This window comes from Phoenix dactylifera, unplaced genomic scaffold (assembly GCF_009389715.1).
Source record: "Phoenix dactylifera cultivar Barhee BC4 unplaced genomic scaffold, palm_55x_up_171113_PBpolish2nd_filt_p 000139F, whole genome shotgun sequence".
NCBI lineage: Eukaryota > Viridiplantae > Streptophyta > Magnoliopsida > Arecales > Arecaceae > Phoenix > Phoenix dactylifera.
Genome location: NW_024067695.1, coordinates 621,472 through 643,593, shown reverse-complemented (window position 1 = coordinate 643,593; position 22,122 = coordinate 621,472). Strand labels below are relative to the sequence as shown.

At 45.5% G+C, this 22,122-nt stretch overlaps 1 protein-coding gene across 2 annotated transcripts; it reads right to left on the bottom strand.

Moving 5' to 3' along the window:
- Positions 1–13,052: 13,052 nt before the first annotated feature.
- On the bottom strand, positions 13,053–16,300 carry LOC103711008 (F-box protein FBX14-like). Of its 2 annotated transcripts, XM_039116794.1 has the most exons (4): positions 16,137–16,300; positions 15,410–15,928; positions 14,758–15,268; positions 13,053–14,676 (listed from the first exon to the last, which is right to left on the bottom strand). In XM_039116794.1, exons 2-4 carry the CDS (start codon positions 15,907–15,909, stop codon positions 13,900–13,902), a joined length of 1,788 nt encoding a protein of 595 aa, XP_038972722.1. In that variant the 5' UTR covers positions 15,910–15,928; positions 16,137–16,300; the 3' UTR covers positions 13,053–13,899. The 2 variants fall into 2 exon arrangements, with proteins under 2 accessions (XP_038972722.1, XP_017699262.2); XM_017843773.3 differs by having other exon boundaries at positions 15,410–16,299.
- Between the last annotated feature and the right edge of the window lie 5,822 nt (positions 16,301–22,122).

Here is a 22,122-nt window from a genome sequence, read left to right as displayed (position 1 = left end):
GTTCTGATTACGCTAACCAGATGGAGCTCCGAGCTTAGATTCTAGGAAACTTTTCTAAGTCCTGTAGCTCGGACTTGAAGATCGCAGAGGTCGCCGTATTTGGCTTTTAGATTTTTGAGGCACCGAGCTCGGGCCTCAGACCTCCGAGTGGGGCTGTGCTAGACTTGCATAGGCCATTATCTGGGGGTCTAGCCGAGCTTTCGAGCTCGGCATTCGGACCTTAGGTCTATAAAAAGGTTAGTGCTATCCCCCGAAGGGGAGCATGAGCCAATAATCAAATCGTTGCCAGGGCTTTCATAGTTATCGCCCTCGGACCCTGCCGAGGTTTCGGCGAGCGGGGTCGGAACCTGTGGAGAATACCTCGGCCTTCTTGAGCTCGATCAGTACGCCCGCGGTCGAGGTTGTCTTCATAGGTCGACGTTGGAGTCTTTGTGTATGGGGGCTGAATTGGGCCCTTATTCATGAGGGTTTACATAAGTTGTCATGGAGGTTGTCGGTAGACAGAGCATGCATAAGGTCAGTGGGAGATTAGTCTTAGACCGACTTGTAGGAGCAATCCGACTTTGGCGAGAATAAGGTCCCGATTTTAATCGGAATTTTGCTGGCAATACGTAGATAAATATAACAAGGCGAGCATCAAGTGGGATGTACCTTTTGCATTTCCAAAGTTGCGCTCCTCATAGCGGAGTGGGTTGCCTTATTTTCTCGCCAACTTTCGGAGTCATTCTTTGACTTTCGGAGAGCTCGGGCTTCTTATGAACCCGATAGCGCCCGCCGAGGTTGAAGTGGTTTGGGGATGCTCCATCAATCCGCGACACTTTTCGAGGTCGAGGGAGTTTGGGACTCTACGGTCGACCCTCGGGGCATCCCGACCTTAGTCGAGGAACCGTGTGCCAGGTCGATAGGTCTGGGAACGCTCTATCGACCTGCGACGCTTCTCGAGGTCGAGGGAGTTTGGGACTCTACGGTCGAACCTCGGGGCATCCCGACCTTAGTCGAGGAACCGTGCGCCAGGTCGATGGGTCTGGGAACGCTCTATCGACCTGTGACGCTTTCCGAGGTCGAGGGAGTTTGGGACTCTACGGTCGAACCTCGGGGCATCCCGACCTTAGTCGAGGAACCGTGCGCCAGGTCGATGGGTCTGGGAACGCTCTATCGACCTGCGACGCTTCTCGAGGTCGAGGGAGTTTGGGACTCTACGGTCGAACCTCGGGGCATCCCGACCTTAGTCGAGGAACCGTGCGCCAGGTCGATGGGTCTGGGAACGCTCTATCGACCTGCGATGCTTCCTGAGGTCGAGGGAATTTGGGACTCTACGGTCGAACCTCGGGGCATCCCGACCTTAGTCGAGGAACCGTGCGCCAGGTCAATGGGTCTGGGAACGCTGTATCGACCTGCGACGCTTCCCGAGGTCGAGGGAGTTTGGGACTCTACGGTCGAACCTCGGGGCATCCCGACCTTAGTCGAGGAACCGTGCGCCAGGTCGATGGGTCTGGAAACGCTCTATCGACCTGCGACGCTTTCCGAGGTCGAGGGAGTTTGGGGCTCTACGGTCGAACCTCGGGGCATCCCGACCTTGTCGAGGAATCTTGCGTCAAGTCGATGCTCTATCGTCCGGCGACACTTCCCGAGGTCGAGGGAGTTTGGGACTCTACGGTCGAACTTCGGAGCATCCCGACCTTAGTCGAGGAATCTGAGGATCACAAACGACCCGACATTAGAAGAGATAATCATAATCATTGAAAGGAGGCGAATCATTATAAAGAGGAGACTGAGTCCACGTTCCTGATTGCCTAGAACCCCTAGGGGTTTCATTGGTAATACATCCGTAGATTCTCGGAGTTCCAGCTTCGTGGAATTGGAGTCCCTTCGAGAGATTTCAACTTGTATGCCCCGGGTCGTTGTACTCGGGCGATTTGATATGGCCCTTCCCAGTTTGGGGCGAGCTTTCTCTGCTCAGTTGGCTGAGAAGCCTCGGCTCTCCTGAGGACGAGGTCCCCCACTTTGAAGAGCTTGGGCTTGACTTTGGAGTTGTAGTATTGGGCCGTTTTCTGTTGGTATCTTGCCATGCGGACCCGGGCGACCTCTCGTGCCTCTTCAACGAGATCCAGATTATTTCTGAGTCGGGAAGAGTTGGAGTCGGGGTCATAGTGCTCCACCCTTGAAGAAGGGAGGCCGATTTCCAGCGGGATGACAGCCTCTGTGCCATATGCTAGGTTGAAGGGGGTCTCTCCTGTGGGCAATCGGAACGTAGTCCGGTATGCCCAGAGGATGTTGTACAAGTCCTCAACCCACTGTCCTTTGGATCGATCAAGCCTAGCCTTGAGTCCCTGCAAAATGGTACGATTAGTTACCTCAGTTTTCTTGTTTGTCTGGGGATGGGCGACCGAGATGAAGCGGTGGTCGATGCCGAGCTCGGAGCAAAATTCTCTGAAGTAGACGTTGTCGAACTGTCGGCCATTGTCAGATATAAGGATCCGGGAGAGTCCGAATCTGCAGATTATGGACTTCCACACAAAGTTCCGCATCTTTTGCTCGGTAATCCGGGCCACAGGTTCAGCTTCAACCCATTTGGTGAAGTAGTCGATTGAGACAACCAAAAATTTTCTTTGCCCGGTGGCCAGAGGGAAGGGCCCCAGGATGTCGATCCCCCACTGGGCAAATGGCCAGGGAGCGATGATTGAAGTTAGCAGGGCCGAAGGTCGGCGTTGGATGTTGGCGTTCCGTTGGCACCGGTCACACTTCCGAACAAAGTCCGTTGCATCCTTCTGGAGCGTGGGCCAGTAATATCCTTGCCGCAGGATCTTATGGGCTAGCGCCCGACCTCCCAGGTGATTTCCGCAAATTCCTTCATGGACCTCTCGGAGGGCATAGTCCGCCTCCGAGGGGCGGAGACATCTGAGGAGAGGAGAAGTGAATGATCGACGATAGAGCCTGTTTTCATATAGGACATACCGGAAAGCTTGGCGCCTGATCCGGCGAGCCTCTATCTCATCATGAGGGAGGGTTCCATCCTGGAGATAGTGGACGAACCCGTCGATCTAGCTTGGCTCGAAGTCGATGCACATGGTTGGTTCGGGTTCTTCCGTGCTGGGTGTCCGAAGATACTCGAGCGTTGCCTCCTTGGAAAGCTCGCTCATGCGGGAGGTCGCCAATTTAGACAACTGGTCCGCCCTGAGATTCTCTGCTCTGAAAATGTGCTAGATACTGAAAGAGCCTAAGGCGGACGTGAGTTTCCGCACTTTTTGGAGATATTTCTGCATCGACGGCTCTTTTGCTTCAAAGTCTCCCTGAACTTGGCTCACTATCAGCTGGAAATCGCTGAAGGCCTTCAGATCTTCCACTTTCAGTTTCTTCGCCAATTTGAGCCCAGCAATGAGCGCCTCGTACTCTGCCTCGTTGTTTGAGGCTGGAAATATAGGACCCATGGTAGCCTCGGGGTTCCCTCCATAGATGTAGACAGTAGCTCGGGGTCGTCTGGCAAGGTGCATTCCACGAGGAAGTCGGCGAGTATTTGAGCTTTAATGGCCGGCCTGGGCCAATATTCGAGGTCGAACTCCCCGAGCTCGACCGTCCACTTGGCGATCCTTCCCGCACGGTCTGACCTTTGCAATATTTGCTTCATAGGCTGGTCGGTCAGTATGACTATTGTATGTGCTTGGAAATAAGGCTGGAGTCTCCGAGCCGAGATGATAAAGACAAAAATTGTCTTCTCAAGTTTAGAATATCGGGTCTCAGCATCCCTGAGGACCCGGCTGATGTAGTAGACCGGCTTTTGGAGTTTGTTCTCTTTCCGGACCAGGACTGAGCTTACTGCGACCGGAGAGACGGCCAGGTATAAGTAAAGAACTTCGTCCCGCTGAGGCTTGGTGAGTAGCGGGGGAGAGGCCAGAAGGCGCCTGAGCTCTTCAAAGGCCTGCTGGCATTCTTCTGACCACAGGAAGTCTTTTGGCCGCTTGAGGATCTTGAAGAAGGGGAGGCAGCGCTCAGCCGATCGGGAGACAAATCTCCCCAAGGCGGCAACCCGTCCGGTAAGCCGCTGCACTTCTTTGACTGTCTTTGGAGGCGTCATCTCTTGCAGCGCTCGGATTTTCTCGGGGTTGGCTTCAACTCTGCACTGGGTCACTATAAAACCTAGGAATTTGCCTGAGGTAACTCCGAACGCGCACTTTGCTGGGTTGAGTTTCATTCAGTACCTCCTGAGCTTGGAGAATGTTTCGTTGAGATCAGCTACATGGTGCACCGCCACTCGGCTTTTCACCAGCATATCATCCACATAGACTTCCATATTTCGGCCGATCTGGTCCTCAAAAATTTGGCTGACCAGCCTCTGATATGTGGCTCCAGCATTCTTCAGACCGAAAGGCATCACCTTGTAGCAATAGGTGCCCTTGTCGGTGATGAAGGCCGTCTTCTCCTCGTCTTCTGGCGCCATTCGGATTTGATTGTATCTTGAGAAGGCGTCCATGAAGGTCAACAATTGATGTCCTGAGGTGGAATCGACGAGCTGGTCGATGCTTGGAAGGGGGAAACTATCCTTCGGGCAGGCCTTGTTCAGGTCAGTGTAGTCCACGCACATGCGCCATTTCCCATTGGCCTTCTTCACGAGGACTATGTTGGCGAGCCAGTCTGGGTAGGAGACCTCCCGGATGAAGCCGGCTTCAAGGAGTTTATCCACTTCCTCGGCTGCAGCTCGTTGTTCCGGGGCAGAGCCTCTTTTTTTCTGCTTTACAGGTCTGCTGGTCGGCTTCACCTGGAGTCGATGAACCATGACCTCAGGGTCAATTCCTGGTACGTCGGCGGGCGACCTGGCGAAGACATCAGCATTGTCCCGCAGGAAGCTGATGAGGTGATCCCTCTCGCGGACGCCAAGGCTGGAGCCTACCTGCACAGTTAGCTCGAAAAAATTTTCTCGTATGGGAACTTGAACGAGAAGCTCACCGGGCTCTACTTGCTTCTTCCAGAGGTTGTCCCTTGCGTTCAGGGTTTCTATGGGTAGCGAGGGGCCCGTTGCCTGAGTCGGCGCCTTGGTTGGTTGCTTCACTCTGTGAGCCGCCATGTAGCACTGCTTGGCAACCAGCTGATCCCCGCGGACCTCGCCTACTCCTTGCCAGTGGGGAACCGCATGAGTAGATGTCGGGTTGAGACCACGGCTCGGAGGGCATTTAGCCCTAGTCGCCCAAGGATGGCGTTGTAGGCTGAGGGTAGACGGACCACAAGAAAGTCCGTCCTCACAGTGCTTTCCTGAGGAGCGAGGCCGACCGTAACAAGAAAGCTGACCTCGTCCTCGACTGGGACCGAGTCTACGGTAAACCCGACCAGTGGGGCATTAATTTTCCGGAGCTGTCCTTCTGGTAACCCCATTTTTTGGTAGGCATGGTAGTACAAAACGTTGGCTGAACTTCCATTGTCAACTAGGACACGTTTTACATCAAATTTATTTACAATCATGGAGATGACCACAGCGTCATCGTGGGGGGTCTCAACCCCTTCCAAATCCTCGTCCGAGAACGAAATGACTTCAGCAGTACGCGGGCGCTTCGGGGAGACTCCTTGGGCTGATCCTCCTGCCGAGGCTCCTCCGATTACATTGATGGTGCCGGCGATAGGCCTGTTGTCATCCGAATTTTCGGACGGTGTGGCGTTTTCCGCTGGCCTCCTTTCCTCACGTCGGTTTCTTACGAATCGGTTGAGCACTCCACGGCGAATAAGCGCCTCTATCTCGTCCCGGAGCTGAAAGCAATCCTCCGTGTCGTGCCCGCGGTCTCGGTGGAAGCGGCAGTACTTTCTGGGATTGCGGGGAACTCCTGTATCCCGCATAGGAGGCGGAGGTCGGAAGAAGTCCCGACCTTCGATTTCCATCAAAATTTCGGCCCGGGGAGCATTGACAGGGGTGTAATTTTCGTACCTCCCCGGGTATGTCCGAGGCCGCGGTGGGGACCTTGGTTGAGGCGGGGTCCTCCATTGAGGTTGTCCCCGCTGCCGAGGCGGGCTTCTCAGTCGGAGGAGGTTCTTCTCTTGGCGGGGGGATCGGCTTCTTCGGCGGCCGCGCTCCTCACGGCGTTTCTTCTGCTTCCTTGAGGCGGGCTCAATCGCACCCCGTCTGGAGGCGATTGCCTCCTCGGCCTTAGCGTACTTCCGAGCTCAGGCCAGCATCTCGGTGAAGTCGGCCGGGAAGCTCTTCTCGATGGAGAAGAGGAATCGATAAGAGCGGGCCCCAGTCTTTAGAGCCGACATGGCTATTGACTGGTCTGGCTCGCCGACTTCCCACGTGGCGGCGGTAAAGCGGTCTAGATACTCCTTGAGGGATTCCCCCTCCTTCTGCTTGATATCCAGGAGGGAGTCTGACGTCCGCCGTTGGCATCGGCTGGCAGCAAAATTGGTAACAAACTGCCTGCCGAGTTGCTCGAAGGAAGATACCGTGCTCGGCTTTAGCCCAGAAAACCAAAGCCGAGCTGTCCCTCGAAGAGTCGCCGGGAAGGCCTTACAAAGTACGGCCTCCGAGGATCCTTGTAGGGCCATGAGAGCTCGGTAGCTCTCTAAGTGGTCGAGGGGGTCGGTGACTCCACTGTAGGGCTCCACTTGAGGCATCTTGAACCTCACGGGGACCGGCTCATCCTCGATCTGGCGGGAGAAGGGAGACTTGGTGGTAAATTCAAAATCTCCCTCTTGTTTTGCCTTCTTGCTGTGGAGCGCTTCGATCTGGCGCTCCAAGTGCTCGACTTTCCTGTCGAGCTCCCCAAGCCGAGGAATCGTCACCGTGATTTGCTCCGGCTCACGGTGGTCTGGGGCTGATTCGGCTTCAAAGGGTTGGGGTCTTCTGTTGAGACCTTCCCCCGGCAGCTCTCTCTGGGGGGAGGCCCGCCCTTCGTTGTTGGCCCTGGAGGAGCCATGAAGATTCTGGCCTTGGAGAATCGGGCCGTTGGGAAGAAACTCCGGCAAGATCTGGGCCTGCGGGGGGAGCGTTGGTAAGACCTCCTCGCGCCGCAGGCCTTGAACGGCAGCGGCCAGGGCCTGGACTTGCTGCACCAGGGCATTGAATTGCTCCGGCTGGACCTGAGGAACCGGGTCAGCCGGAGTAGGCGAATTCTGGACGGAGTGTCCAAGACTCTATGGGGGACGCCGGGAGATGTTGGAGGCTCCCTTACTTCTCAACTTCATGATCGCGACTCAGACCCTTCCTCTAGCGCCAACTGTTGCTGGAAATTGGACCCGGGGGCGGTCGTCGGTTGGGGAGGGGGAGCGGTCGGTGGACACAGGAGAGTGGCGGTCCGTCGGCGGGCGGCGTCCTCCGTCGGGGTGCCTGCAGAAAAGCCGGTGGCCGGGTTTTCCGGCGCCGGCCCTCCGATGCTTAAGTTAGAGGGGGCAAACTGTGTTTAAAGGAGAAAGGAGAGCAGTATCTTTAGAGTTTTCTGTGTCCAACCCCCCCCTTTGAGAAGCAAGGGTTCCCTTTTATAGGGGGTCGGTTTACCTGTGATGTGATTGGGCGAAACCGTCGTACGGCTCGGCATGTTGCTTGGATTGGCACACGATCGGGTGAATCATTGCATTGATGTCGGAGGTGAGGCCGTCGTACGACCCGAGCCGGCACGCGATCGGGTGAATCATCGCATTGATGTCGGAGGTGAGGCCGTCGTACGACCCGAGCCGGCACGCGATCGGGTGAATCATCGCATTGATGTCGGAGGTGAGGCCGGAGTCAGAGACTTATCACGGCTGACAGGACTCTGCTGAGCTGATTTGCCGTGGAGAGCTGAGGATCCGTAGATAATGGGAGCCATGCGCATTAATTGTTGAGTAAGCCGGAGGTGCGCATTAATTGTTGAGTAGGCCGGAGATTCGCATTAATTGTTGAGTGAACCGGGGGTTTGCAGAGATCATGCGTAATAAATGCTGGGGCAGTGGCAGGATATGGCCCTCGGCCGGACCTCGGAAGGGTACGGCCGTGGTAGGTGGTCGACAAGGACAGACCTCCGAGGTCGGGAATTCTCCAGGTCGGAGGTTTCGAGTTCGGATGTTCCGAGGTCGGGCGCCGACCTCGGTCGTCCAAGGTCGGCAGCTATGCGGCCTTCTAGAGGCAGGGTTACTATATTGCTGGGGGAAAACCGTATTCCCCCAACAGGGAGGAAGAACAGGAGGAGAAGAAGAGAGGAAGAGCGACAGAGAGGAGGAGAAGAGGAAGAAGAGGAGAGGAGGAAGAAAGAGAAGGAGGAAGAGAGAAGAGGGAGACGTGGGAAAAAAGTTCTTAATCCTTCATTGACCTTAATCATCATAAAAGTCTCCTATAAATAGGGCCAAATAAGAACAATTAAAATAAAACCCCCTTACACAAAATAATTCCCACCAAGCCCAAAATACACAAATAAAGTCCTACAATAATAAAATTGCAAACAAACCCAGAAATAAAAGAAAATAATATGTAAATAAAATAGGGGACTAAACGGAAGGATGGTCAGCTCTGATGTCCCCATCAGCTATGCATGTTCATGAGCATCCACATGCATCGCGTGTACGTGCGAACGTGTGCATGCGTGCATGCGAATCATATATAGCTATCAATATAGAGAAGTCCCATGAATGCATACATAAGGCATTCATATGTCAGAAGAGCTAATAGCATCCATCTGCACACGCTTGTTGTTATCCCACCTTTATCATAAGCCATCCCCCATACAGTACTACATCTGTGTTCCTGTTGCATCATCATCGATCATCGCAAAAATGCTTCACTTGATTGCTGCTGATTTCAGGAGCTGCAGAACAAAATAAAAGAAAGAATGAAGCACCATCATCCTCCTTCCAGTACGTCCTACTATCATCATGAAGCACAATTTAGAACACGCACCCACGGGGAAAAAGAAACAAAATTAAAGAAGCAAGAAAACCCTGAAAGTATTGATCATTTTGTTTCATGTGGATGAATAATGTCGAACCCTGTGCAGATGGCTGCTTGAATAGCAGTCACTCTAGTCAAAAAAAAGATGAGGGATGGAAGTATTGATGGAAGCTTGCAGGATCCGGAGAAACCACAATTTCTACAGTCCTCAGGACATCAAATCAGCTTAAAAGGTAGCTTATGTTGCCATGATTGGTAAATGTGGTACCAAACACGCTGTCCAATGGCTTCTACTATATATCTACCAAAAAAAAAAAAAGAACCAACTTTTTATCCAGCTTAATTTCTTCCCTCGTACCTCGCCACCTGCATGCCTGTTATCACATGGACAAGGGTGTCAGCATCTAAATAGGACCTAATAGTATTAGTTCGTCCCAGCTATACAGCCAGCAGTATTGGTTGCCATTCAGCACTATGGCTGGAGATAGAAATTGATGGGACATCAGAGCTGACCATCCTTCCGTTTAGTCCCCTATTTTATTTGCATCTTATTTTATTTTATTTCTGAATTTGTTTGCAATTTTATTATTGTAGGACTTTATTTGTGTATTTTGGGCTTGGTAGGAATTATTTTGTGTAAGGGGGTTTTATTTTAATTGTTCTTATTTGGCCCTATTTATAGGAAACTTTTATGATGATTAGGGTTAATGAAGAATTAAGAACTTTTTTCCCACGTCTCCCTCTTCTCTCTTCCTCCTTCTCTTTCTTCCTCCTCTCCTCTTCTCCTCCTCTCTACCGCTCTTCCTCTCTTCTTCTCCTCCTGTTCTTCCTCCTTTTTCGTCTGTTTTCTATGTTAAAGCTACAGCAATCATCCCAAGTGTGAAGCGTTACCGCTGCAGCCACCTCTCCTGTGACCGGTCCGGCATCAGAAATCCTTGTTTTATGTAAATGTTCATAGGCGTTTGAGGACAGACACTGGAGGAAGACTGTGACTTGTGATGGACATGTAAATTTATATGGATGCTTATAGCAAATCGCAGCACTAAGACATTGCCTAAAAAGTTCTAATACCAAACTTCATGAAATGATGGAGTTGTACTTGAGTGGTTGTTGTTAATGTCTTCTTTATTTTATATAATCATCTCATGCACCATGGTGAAATGTCGCTGATTTGCAAGAGGGCAACGACTAATATTCTGCACATTCTTCAACTTGTTAGTTTATATTGTTAACTGCACACAAAATAATGTCGATCACTTCATCAAGGTGGGGTATTTATACACATTCAGGACTCGTTTGGTTTACGAAAAAAGGAGGAGAAAAAGTGTGGTCAATAGAAAAATAAAAAAATACCTCTTGTTTTTTAGTGTATCAAATACCTCTTGTTCAGTTGGAGTTTTCAAAAAAAAGAGATAGAAAAATAGCATTCTCATGAAAATAAGATTTCTATGTTTTATGAAAAAGAAAAATCTATTGGAGATATGGAAAAGCTACTTTTCTACCGGTTAGAAATTGAGATCTCTTTTTTTTTTCCAAAAGTACCCTTAAACTATCAAAAATTATAGGTAAGATCTTTGCCATAGTATAATAGGTATTAATACAAACTTTCTCAAGAAAGTAGATGCTAAACCAAACATAAGCCACTCTAAAATATGCTACTTTCTAATAATCAATCAAACATGCCAAAACTATTTCTTTTGGGCATCATATTTTCAAAAATCTTCTTAAAAAAAAAAACATTCCAATAAGTAAAAAATTTTTCTGCGAACCAAATGAGTCCTAAGGATTATTTCGAAACCTAATATAGCTGGATCCCAATCTTAAGTTGATGCTGTCTTTTCTTTGGTAGGAAAGCCGGAGGTTGTTATCTTTGTTCTTATTCTCAACCTAAACCAGTGTGGGAGATGAGGTGTAAGGATCTGTCATCTAGATCTGGAGAAATCTCCACTTGAGACCTATGTCTACCTCAATACTGCTTATTGTAGATCAGGATTCACTTCATCTTCTGAAGTAGTACCTAAAGCTAGACATGAGGAAGTTTAATGGTTAATATACAGAGGAGATTCCTCCAGAAGGAAATCCAAAAATTTGCTCAGGAGCCCCAAAAAATTTCTTTTACTAATGAACATTGGTTCGTTTAGATGAACAACGGTCACTCAGAAAAGCGTGCACTGAATATTATGTATAACTAAACAAATAATAAACGGCAATTGCATTATCACAGATCTATGTACAATCTCAGACCCCTTTTTCATTTTGGACATTTCAGCAAGTTAAAAGGTGAAATCACCAAATGCGTTAAGCATCGAGTTAAATAGTTATCCAAAGCAGAGAGTGAGGGGTCAAATAGTTATCCAAAGCTTGTTGCTGGATTAGACAGTAGAGCACCTTCCCTTGGTTCACCCATGCATTCTGTGAGGAATCATCCCAGTAACCAGAGATGTCAGTGCCGGATAAGCCATAATACTACATGAACGACCTGTAATAAAAAGTTCATTTGTCATGCCATACTTTTGCTTTGCATTTGTTCATGTATTCCAGGAGAATCCAACTATCAAATTTTTCAACCAAGCCCCCTATTAGGTTCTTTTAGGCACCAACTTGTGCACGCTGAGACCATCTTAGAATTTATTCCAGTAAGATCAGAGAGACATTAGGAATATAGATCTCCTCATCTGGCTCCAAATATTACTCAAGAAATTAGAAATTGGCCTTTCATGTTAGCCTGACAGAAAAATGAGGCATCTGACCAGTCCCCACAGCCTCGAACATTCCATGCTTGCCTTTTGTTCATCTAGGTGAATTGAATCCACACAAGACACTTGCATTCTCTGCTAAAGAGCGAGTGGCCCTTTTCCACAAGTGAATCATCTCTATCTCAGATGGACCATGCTGCTGGCTTGCTGCACCAGAGGAGCCAGAGGCCAGGAAGACTTTTGCCTTTGCTTCAGCACAGGAACAGGCCTCAGCTTGGCTGATGCCTCCCCTCCCTCTCCTAGTGTTTGTCATTCAGCTGTGAGCATCAGCATTGCTTTTTGTCAAGGTGCCAACCTCCGAATTCTTGCTTCATCTTGTACCACCATGAAGCATAATTTAGCTGTGAAAGCGCTAAGAGTGCTTGATTAGTTCGAGTTGCTTCAGCTTTAAACAGGAGATAGAGGATGAATTACAAGGCATTTTCCTTTTTAACTTGTCATGTTTTCATCTTATTCCCAACTTATTCCCATCCTACCAAACAGCTTGATATTCCCACTTCTGAATGACTCATGCGGAGAGGTGGATTGTTACGTCCAATCCTCATCTGCTTTTGCCTTTGACCCCCTTTGGCTCAGATTCACTCATCTTCCTGGTGGACCAGTCATGATTGATGGGTCATTTTCCTTGCTTTTGGATTGAAGGGTAACCTATAATAAGCTCCGATGAGATCCAACGGAAAAGGCTGTGAGGATGCAGGTTTTAGAGGACTATTTTGGAGTAAGCACTGAAGAAATGATGGTGACTGTCTGAGCCCAATGCAATCTTATCTATCAATGTTCTAAAGGTGCTCTGTGTTTTACCTCTAGAAAATTCAATAACGTCCACCATAATATACAGAGTAGAACAATATTTGTTGGAGAATGATGTCATGCGGCTAGCCTTTGCACTGCCTGCTTCTACAGCAAAAGGTAGTCTAGATGTACGCTAAACTATTTTATACATCAGCAAGTTCTATAGAAACTTGAAAGCTAAGGACTTGAAAGGAAATGCATAACAGTATCTTAAACAGCAGATGTTACAGTTATATAACATGATTGTACCTGACAAAGAAAAGAAATTTGAAGGCAGCAAATCTTTCTCTATTGCCTAATAGAAAGATATAGATCAAGAATATTGAAAAATCCTATTTACCACGGTAAAGAGTGGAGTAAGTGCCATTAAAACCTATATGGGCCATAGACGATAGATGCAGCTCACCAGCCCACAAAAAACTAATGGCCGGCGTGCTGAAAGCACGCTATTTTGGTGAATAAGACTGTCCTAATCAGTGGTCCGTTTATTTTTGTTCCATTGGGAACCAAAGCCTGACTTTTGCTGACCTCAAATGAAGGTCATGGTTGTACCTTTCATGCTGTGGCACTCTCAGGTCTCTATAAACGAATCATTAGCATGCCCTGGTATATATAATTGAATAGGGACAAGCAGAAGAGAAAATTCCAAATGCTTAAGAGTCAGTGAATTAATTAAAAACTTATCGCATTACTAGAAAAGACATAGAGATAAAAAAATAAAAATAATAATTAAAAAAAAACAGAGAGGTGAAAGCAGATATTCTTCAGTTCCTTCGAGAGGATCTGATATATTGCTCAAACAATCACAAAAATTGATGAACTAAGAAACATCTGATGGGGAAGATAACTCGAACTTTTTCGTGGAATACTAAGAAACTCCTAGACATAATAAAGTAACTAGCAGTTTCAAAGTTCCAAGTTTCACCTCATGATCAAGGCCTGGTCCTGGATAGGAAAACGATCCAAAGATGCACTCACTTTCTTCTCCAGGAGCACAAAAGAAAGAGAGGTCTCAGCACACTCGAGGCATTGGATGTATCCACTGCCATCTGAAACCACCTTGCTGAGGCCCATCACCATGCAGTATTGCTCTTATGATGATCTCATAATGCTAGAAGATTGTATAGATAATGTTGTATTCATACAACAAGATCACCTTACCCTTTCCCACTTCTAATATGCTCCCCCTCTGCTTCTAGCTCATCAAAGTTTTCAACTGTGCAAACAAAAGAAAGAGATGCACTGAAAGATTGGTACCTAATGACCCTCTATTTCAACAACCCAAGCATGAGGGGGAAAGAAGATTAAAAATAAACGATAATAATGGAGCTATCCGGTCTCGATGGCATGAAGCATGAGAATTATTTGGTGGCCATGAAAACTTTCCGCCAAATTCACACTCATTGCAATGAAGCAAAGCATCATCCGTTTGGAAATAAGCTCCTCGGCGACACCCAGAAGTAAAGAAGAGCCTGGCTTGTTCTTTTCCCTAGTATCTCTACCGAAAGGAAAAGCCTATAAAATCTTCACAAATCGAGGTGCATCGTCCCTTGGCCCTGCAAGAGACCGGTACATGTATAACGTCTCAACAGCCTCACCATCATCAATGGCCTCATCATCATCTTTCTCAGGTCTGTCCCTGATCACTTCCACTACCAAGTGAGGTAGCCTCTGCGCCACTTCCTTGCAACCCCTAATCGAAAGCTTGCACGAAGACATCCATAAGAACCTCATGCTATAGTAATGGTGAAGCCCAGAGAGAAGAGCTGCATCCCCAAAAGGGCTGTCCCTGATCTCAAGCTTCTGCAATTTGGGGCACCCCTCAAGCACGTACCTCAAACCCGAGTCACTGTTCCCCGCGAAGGCCACCGACAGGGTCCTTACTGACTTCCCATACTTTCCAATGTACAAGAACGCCTTGTCAGTCAGCAGGCCAGACACAGCAAGCCTGGTGAGCTTCTTGCAGTTCATCACGATGGCCCCGAACCCCTCATCCATGGCTTCCCCGGTGAGGCGATCAGGGCGGCGGAGGCCCATGATACAGAGGCGGAACACGACCAACTCTGGGCAATTCTTGGACATGCTCACCACAGCAGCATTGGTCATTCCGTGGCAGAAGTAAAGAATCGACCGGAGCTTCGGACATCCCTCAGAAATTGCAATGAGACCGATGTCTGATACAAAGCCCTCGGAGTCCTCTGTTCCATCCAAGGGGAATACACGGAGCTCACGGAGATCCTTGCAAGTCGCAGCCACTGCCTGGAGCCCTTCGTCATGAACAGTGTCAAGGACCTGAAAGAACAAATCCCAAATCAGTTGAATGCTAAACAGGACAGCTGGAAGGAAGGAAGGAAGGAAGGAAGAAGACAATACCCAGAAAGTCTGGAGATTGTGGCAATGAATAATGACCGGCTCGAGCTCCTCGGCGGTGATTACCGAGTAGCCGAGATTGAGAGAGATGAGGTTGGCGCAAACCGGGTAGATGGCAGGGATGAACTGCGGAGCGTGGTTCCGGAAGCCCGAGAGGCACACCAGCGACCTGGAGGCGGCGAAGGCGGCCTCCAGGTCAGCGACCTCCACCTCCCCCTCCCCCTCCCCCACCTCTCCACCCTCCCCGAAGGAACCGGTGCCGAGGTCGGAGAGCTGCGGCGCCCGCACCATGAGGCTCCGAAGCTGGCGGACGGAGACGCGCTGGTTCACCCGCAGCCTCCGGAGGGAGGGGGAGCGGGCGACGAGCGCCTCCAAGGCATCCATGTTCACCTCGCATCCCACGCAGTCGAAGACGAGCGATTCCAGGCTCGTCGTCGACTCCGGGAATCTCGACACCCAGTCCAGCCCCTGGTCCTCCACGTCGTTCTCTATCAGATCCAGCACTCGGAGGTGCCTAAAAGAAAAATCCATCGATCTCTCCAATTATTAGCAGCCACTCCACCACTAGTACTAGTCCTAAGGTTAACGACTGTATGCAACTGAAATGGATCTGATGATTGGAGGAGGAATGATCTCACACTGATACAATCATTACCTGCAATGCTCGGCGATGGCGGCGAGGCCGACGGTGCCGAAGCCGTCGCAGCAGATGAGGGTGAGGTCGCGGAAGGACGGGAAGGAGCGGGCGAGGCGGGAGAGGTCGGCGTCCGAGACGGACATGCGCTTGAGGCAGAGGCGCTCGAGCCAGGGGTTGGAGGTGGCGAGGGCGGCGAGCCAGGGGGAGAAGCCGGCACCCCACCCTGCGGGAACGAGCTCGAAGTCGGCGAACCGGGGCTTGCCCTTAAGAACGAGCGCCCGGACACGGGGGAAGCGCTCGACGGCGCGTGCCGGGGAGACAGCGTAGCAGTTGCCGATGAAGAGCTCGCGCCGGGTCTGGCCCTCGGCGCGGCACCACGACCGGCACACCAGCGACGCCGCGTTCCGGTCCCGGCGGCAGTCCAGGAACTGAAGCACGCTCTCGAGGACATTCTCCAGTACCTGGTCGGAGAACGGCGGAGGAGGGCCGCCGCCCCCGGGGGGCTCCTCGTCCGACATCTCGGACGACCTCCCCTCTCTCATCAACCACAGGGAAGAAACGAAGAGGAATTATTATTACTGTTGGTATTACGAGAAGGAAGAGAAGAAGGAAAGGCTTCTGGTTTTAGACGGTGGCGATGGAGTCATACTCATAGCCAATTAGAGGTTAAATTATATGTTCAAGATCTGGAAGGAAAGAAATATATAGAGGGAAAAAGTGGGGAGCCGACGAGCGGGGGTCATACCTGGCCTGGGCTGGGCCGCCGCCCCTATGGGGGGTTTAGAATGCGGTGTTTGGTTTCTTTATTTGGTTACCACCACCCTTCCTCAGACTCCACACTGCTGGCTGTGCCTCCGAGCGTTGGGATTCTCCCATGTTCCCCACAACTGCAGTCTCCAACATACCTAGTTATGCAACTCCATTATTTGGCCTTTTTATGGTTTGTGAGTTCATTCTATGCATAAATTAAGTTCATCACTCTGTCCTATCTTTAAATTAATCAGTCTGGCTTTCATAATTTAAGTTTGTTTTTGTTGTATATTGATCAAGTTGGACTTTTTAATTGATTATTTATATATCAAAGTTCAATAAAATGGTCTGCTTCTTTTGGTTTCCTTTTGGTTTATATTATTATCTTAGTTTTACAATTGAAGCTTTTTCTCACTCACCACCTTGGTTTTCCTTTAGTTTGTAATTTTATTTTATTCTTCTAGATGGGTTTTTCTCTCCGGGGAACAACTTTATTATTATTTATGTGATCGGAGCTTCGTTTTCCTATGTTTATCCACTCATATTCGTGATTTAAGCTCTTATAAAACTTATAATTTATTTTTACTTATAATTTGAATTTATGTTGTGCTATCATCTTTGTATCTCTTTATTTGCACCGCTCATTCTACCCAAATGGAAAAGAAGATAAAAGACCGAGGAGTTAGAGAAGGGTTGAAAACGCAAAAAAAAATCACAAAATCAAAAACTCTAAAATATTTAGTCTAGAAATTAAATGATATTTTTTGAGAGAGAGGATTTTTTTTTTTTTTTTTTGCTCTGAATAGTTTGGTATTTTGGGTTGAAAGAAGGGTGTAACTCGAAGTGGGTGCTCTTCTTTATATATATAAATATATTAACTTTTATAGGAATTGACAAATATTACTAATGGATACATCCTTTTGAACCTTTTCTTTTTAAAAGTCTTGTTGAGATGCTAAAGTAATAAAATATGAAGGAAAGGAATGCATTTGTGATCTATTTTCATTATCATTCATTTGGTGTTACTTTTTCACCAATCAATCTTCGCTGTAATAGTGATTGTAGAAGTATATTTGGGTATGCAGTGAAGAGTAAGTTATGATCATCTTGCAACTTGTTGCACTTCTATTAAAATGTTGACTAATGAGCACATAAATATGAGTGACTCAAGTTATTAAACATTTGAATAATGGCTCATCATGGTTCCTCCTTTTTGTTGTGGGCTTAGGTGGCAGTATGGAACATGAAGCCATAATTAATGGATTATGATAGAAAATCCTTCTAACTTTTTATAAATATAGAAAATGGGGGAGGAAATTTTTACAAACACCAAGATTATATGGTGGCTCTAAGAAAATTATCAATCAATGAATCGAAGAGGACCCATCTATTACTCATATGATGATCCAAACGTTATTTTTCATGATAAATTTTAGTATGGGATATTCTCTCTTTAATATTGATTATGGATTTAAAATTAAAAAAAAAAAGAAAGTTGATTGATGACCATAAAATTTTTTGACTTACATGCGAATATTTTTTAATAAAATAGTTATTTACCAACCAGTTTTAATTTGGCTAGCTTGTATTCCTCTCCACTTGAGAGAGGATCTAAGTTCAAACTCTGGCAACAGCATCCGACAATATTTCTCAGTATCTAACTCTAATCTTATACTTTTTAAATTACATATATTTTCTACTTGGATTGATTGCTACTTATATGGGATGTGGAGATAACCAAACTTACAGAGATATAATAATGCCTCTAGCTTTCTTTGTGGTTTGTTAAACAACATTTTATTTTCATGGATCATATAGGCATGCACATTAGCAGCTAAATTATCATACTTCAAGTAGCTACAGTTTTTCCTTTAATCATGTCTTCTAGGACTTTTGGATCACTGTCCTTATCATTCTAACAGTTGCAGAAATAAAACTGCAAATATTACCAATATTTGTATTCTGATAGGCCAAATGAGTAAAAGGGCCAAAGTATGCCATGGTGACCGAGTGGAACCCTGTTGCTTTGAGCTGGTGGTTGGAAGAGAGAAGAAAAATGATGATGGGAGTTGTGCATGTTAGCCAAGGAGGGCAATCTTTCTGTATATAAGAAATTTGCCGACAGAAGTTGCAAGGTGCTTCGGGAAGGAGTAGCAATTTTTGACCCAACCAAGCCTACTCAATCTAGGCCAAGTTTGGCTACATTATTATGATCTTGGGATTGGTTGGTCAGAAAATTTAACCTGACTTTGATAATTTTGTTTCTTCTTATTTTTAAGCTAAGTTATGAACCATTCCAAATCATGACTAATTGCATTGTCTTAAGTGAGTGCAAGTTAGTATGTTAAAGTTGGTGGAAACCAATAGGAAAAGAAATTTGCAAGAAAAGCCTAGTTCAATTCATGATGGTTGAGGTATGATGTTAGAGTAGGCTCTATTTTTTATGTAGAAAGCAGAACCTGTCATTTGTTTAAATTGTTAAAAGTAAAAAAAAAAAGTCGTAAAAGCTTATAATTTTTACATGTCGAGATTTTTGTTCTGATCAGAAAAATTATTTCTTCCTACGTCGACAATTAATGATAGGTTTTGTTTTTAGGTTTATATCTCTTGTAAATAACATTTTGTATCACTTTTTATCTATGATAGCTTCAAACATGCATGATCTTAAACTAAGCTAAAAGTTTCATAACCATCAACCAACGTTCTAAGTTTACGGCAAGACTGTTGTTTGAAGTTGTTAGTTAATCCAGAAAATGAGCAGCAATCATGAGGTTGATGTCAAAGTGAGTTTGGTTTTATTTTGATTATTATAGTCATCACCTGTACTGTTGTACATGCAATAAGGCTTGTACTAAAACAAAATGAAAATACATACTCTTATCAAATAAGATTAAGTTGGATCATATTTTCTTCCAAAGGGGTTGCCAATATGCCCAATAATTCTAAAAGGTCTAACATAATTTTCACACCCGATGAATAAATCTAAATTCGAATTCTATTTCGGCTTAATTCAAAGCTGACAAAGAAATTAATTTGCTAAGAGGCATCATTAAAACAATACCCAACCGAGGGCTTGATTAATCACAAGGACCAACCTTTTAGTAATGGACATGGTATAAAGGTGGTGATGTTGAATTCTAGGAGATAAAAGAGATATCAAGTAACTATTCATTTATATGCATTAAGCCTTCATCTGCATGGCATGATTTAGATAGTACACTGAGAGGACAAGATGGTCCACAACAAGTGTACTACTCCGAGATATTTCCTCTCATCATCCATCTGTTACAGCTTATCCAGTCATCCAGTATCCACTTTAGCTCGGGTCAATGGGTTAATAAAGCTAGTATTATAAATATCTCCTCATCTACTCTTTTTATTGCGTGACATTTACTAGAGACTAAAGAAGAGATGGACAGAAAATTAATAGGAGGCTAGTGCGCCATTTAGGGGCAGTTTACAAGGAAAAGCTGTAATAACTTTGGATTAATTTATATTTTATTATCATGAACATTGCTAGAAGTTTCAGACATCCATGACTTGCCTATTATTTATCTGGATAAGTAAAAGGATTCATGGGTTATCTGTCATTATAATTAAGTTAAAATAAATTACACATTCTAGAGGTCTCTTTCTTAGGCATTTGCCCTCCTTGTTAAGAGTATCAAAGCCAATCTATATTGTTTGATTAGTAGTTTAGGTAAAAAATAGGAGTCCATTAGTCCACATAAAATCAGGGATTGCTTGGAGCTCCATAGTTGAAGTTGCATTACAATCTAAGTTGCATTAATTGACTTATAGTGCGCTTACTTCTTGTATTTGGAAAAGAGTTTGGAAATAGAGAAGCACCTTTAATAAACATTGCATTGAACATTTTACGAGTGCATGCTAGTTTGGAGCACTTGATGAATATGGAGATAAGAGTATCCTGGACAAAGAGGTCACCTTCAGAGCTGCTAATAATGAGGGCCTAGCATGGACCTGAGTGTCCATGGAGAGGAAGCAAACGGCAGTACAAGCCTTAAGAAAAATGGAGAAAGTGAATGAGAGAGGAAGGGTTTGGGAGAGAAAGAGGGTGAAAAGCAGTACATACTGGTGTAGAGATGGAAGGATAAGCAACATCGGGAAAAGAGGGAGAGGACGAGGCAAAATGGATGAGAAAATTTTTTTAATTAAGATATTTATTCGAGCGATTGCAACTCATCCAGCAACTATTTTGATTGCAAATTTTTTTACTACATGATAGCTCTAAGTTGCAGTCCATTGAGTTGCTCAGTTTATATTATAATATAAATTGGAGGTATTCAAATAAGTAAACTGACCTATATCTGAAATTTCAACTGCATATCATTCTACTAACATGACTCCAAAGAGTCCCTTAAATTGCCACATCTAACAGTATAAATATACCGATGGGTGTGCCAAATTTGCATAGGTTCTTTTATCGTGAGGAAAAAAAAAGAAGCAAAAGCTTGTTTCACTTTGCGAGATTCTTTTATATTCTTTCCCAAAGCCTATTTTATAAAATCATGCAAAAAGTTGAAGTAAGTATTATCTTTTCTTGTCTCATGCAAGAAAATATCAGACTAACCAACACAATTTAAATGTGAGTCCTTCTAGTCATGTCATCTTCTTTTCGGTTTTCTATTTAAATATCAGACTTATTGCCATAGACTTACTGCCTTCTTAAGTAGCTAGATTCTTCCAATCATGCATCAATACCTTTTCTTTTTTATTGGAATGCATCAACATCTATTACTTTATATATATATATATATATATATATATATATATATATATATATATATATATATATATATATATATATATATATATATATATATATATATATATATATATATATATATATATGACCAAGACACTGAAATGAAGTGGACTGCTTATGCATCCATGTGGCTTCATTTTCCCAGCCTTGAAACATTTAACTTACGAAAAAAGAGGAAATCACTCAACATGGATCACACACACTAGTCTTCCTTCTCTAAAGTCACACTGCTTATTCTTCCATCTATTTCAAACAAAATCTCAGCCATCCATTGGACATGCCTTTCCATATATTGGCGCATGCAAAATTTTATCATCCATATGCTCTTTATGTTCTTAGAGGATGGGCCTTGAGGCAATGTTAAAATTGATTCATGATCATCTGGAGATCAAAGATCCGAAACACGAAAAGTATTCCAGCACATTAGATTAAAGTTGTGTATTTCTAACCCTCCCAAACTTTTTAATGAAGAAAATCTTGTTGACTAAATCATCCACTCTCTCTCTCTCTCTCCCTTTCTAATATTTTTACGTTCTTATGAAGACCAAGATTCCAATGAATCCAATGCTACCATTGCCTAAATTATTTGGCCATAAGAACTTTCATATGTATATATTTTTTTAAATTGGTATAAATAAAATCCAAATTTTTCAAAGAAAAAAAAAAAAAACAAAAGCCAAACTAGAGTTTCCATAAAAAAATAATAAAAAAAGACTCTCACTATTTTATGGTTTTATGGGTACACATAAGAGCCAAAAAAAAAAAAAGTTAGTATCTTTATATTTCAAGAATGATGATAGTATATGGGTAATTGGATTCCCCAAATATCAATAGTATCAGCTGTCAAACTGTATCTTACTCGGTCAGTCCTGAATTCCCCAAACTAAGATGGTAAGACCACCCAGAGATGAGCATGAAATGACTCGGATACTCGGCATTAATTCCCTTCCTTCCACAGTTAAATAGCGGCAAGGAGTCCATACAACAAGGGGATGAGGTGTGGCGATGGTGTGCCTACGTCTGGAAACCGCCAACTCGTCTCAAATCGAAGGGACTCACAAAGTCTTCATTGGTACGATGCAAAGCTTCTGAAGCCATTTCAAGGCCCACCTCATGAATCATTGAGGGTGGAAGCAATCACTCAGGAGTCCTTCACCACTTCTGTTCTTTTAGTTTATTCATATCATGAGGTGGT

Coding starts and splice junctions, on each gene's coding strand:
- LOC103711008 (XM_017843773.3), bottom strand. CDS start 15,933: ATGAGAGAGGGGAGGTCGTCCGAGATGTCGGACGAGGAGCCCCCCGGG. Junction 15,269..15,409: donor GCCATCGCCGAGCATTGCAG/GTAATGATTGTA, acceptor TTTTTCTTTTAG/GCACCTCCGAGTGCTGGATC. Junction 14,677..14,757: donor ACAATCTCCAGACTTTCTGG/GTATTGTCTTCT, acceptor TTGTTCTTTCAG/GTCCTTGACACTGTTCATGA.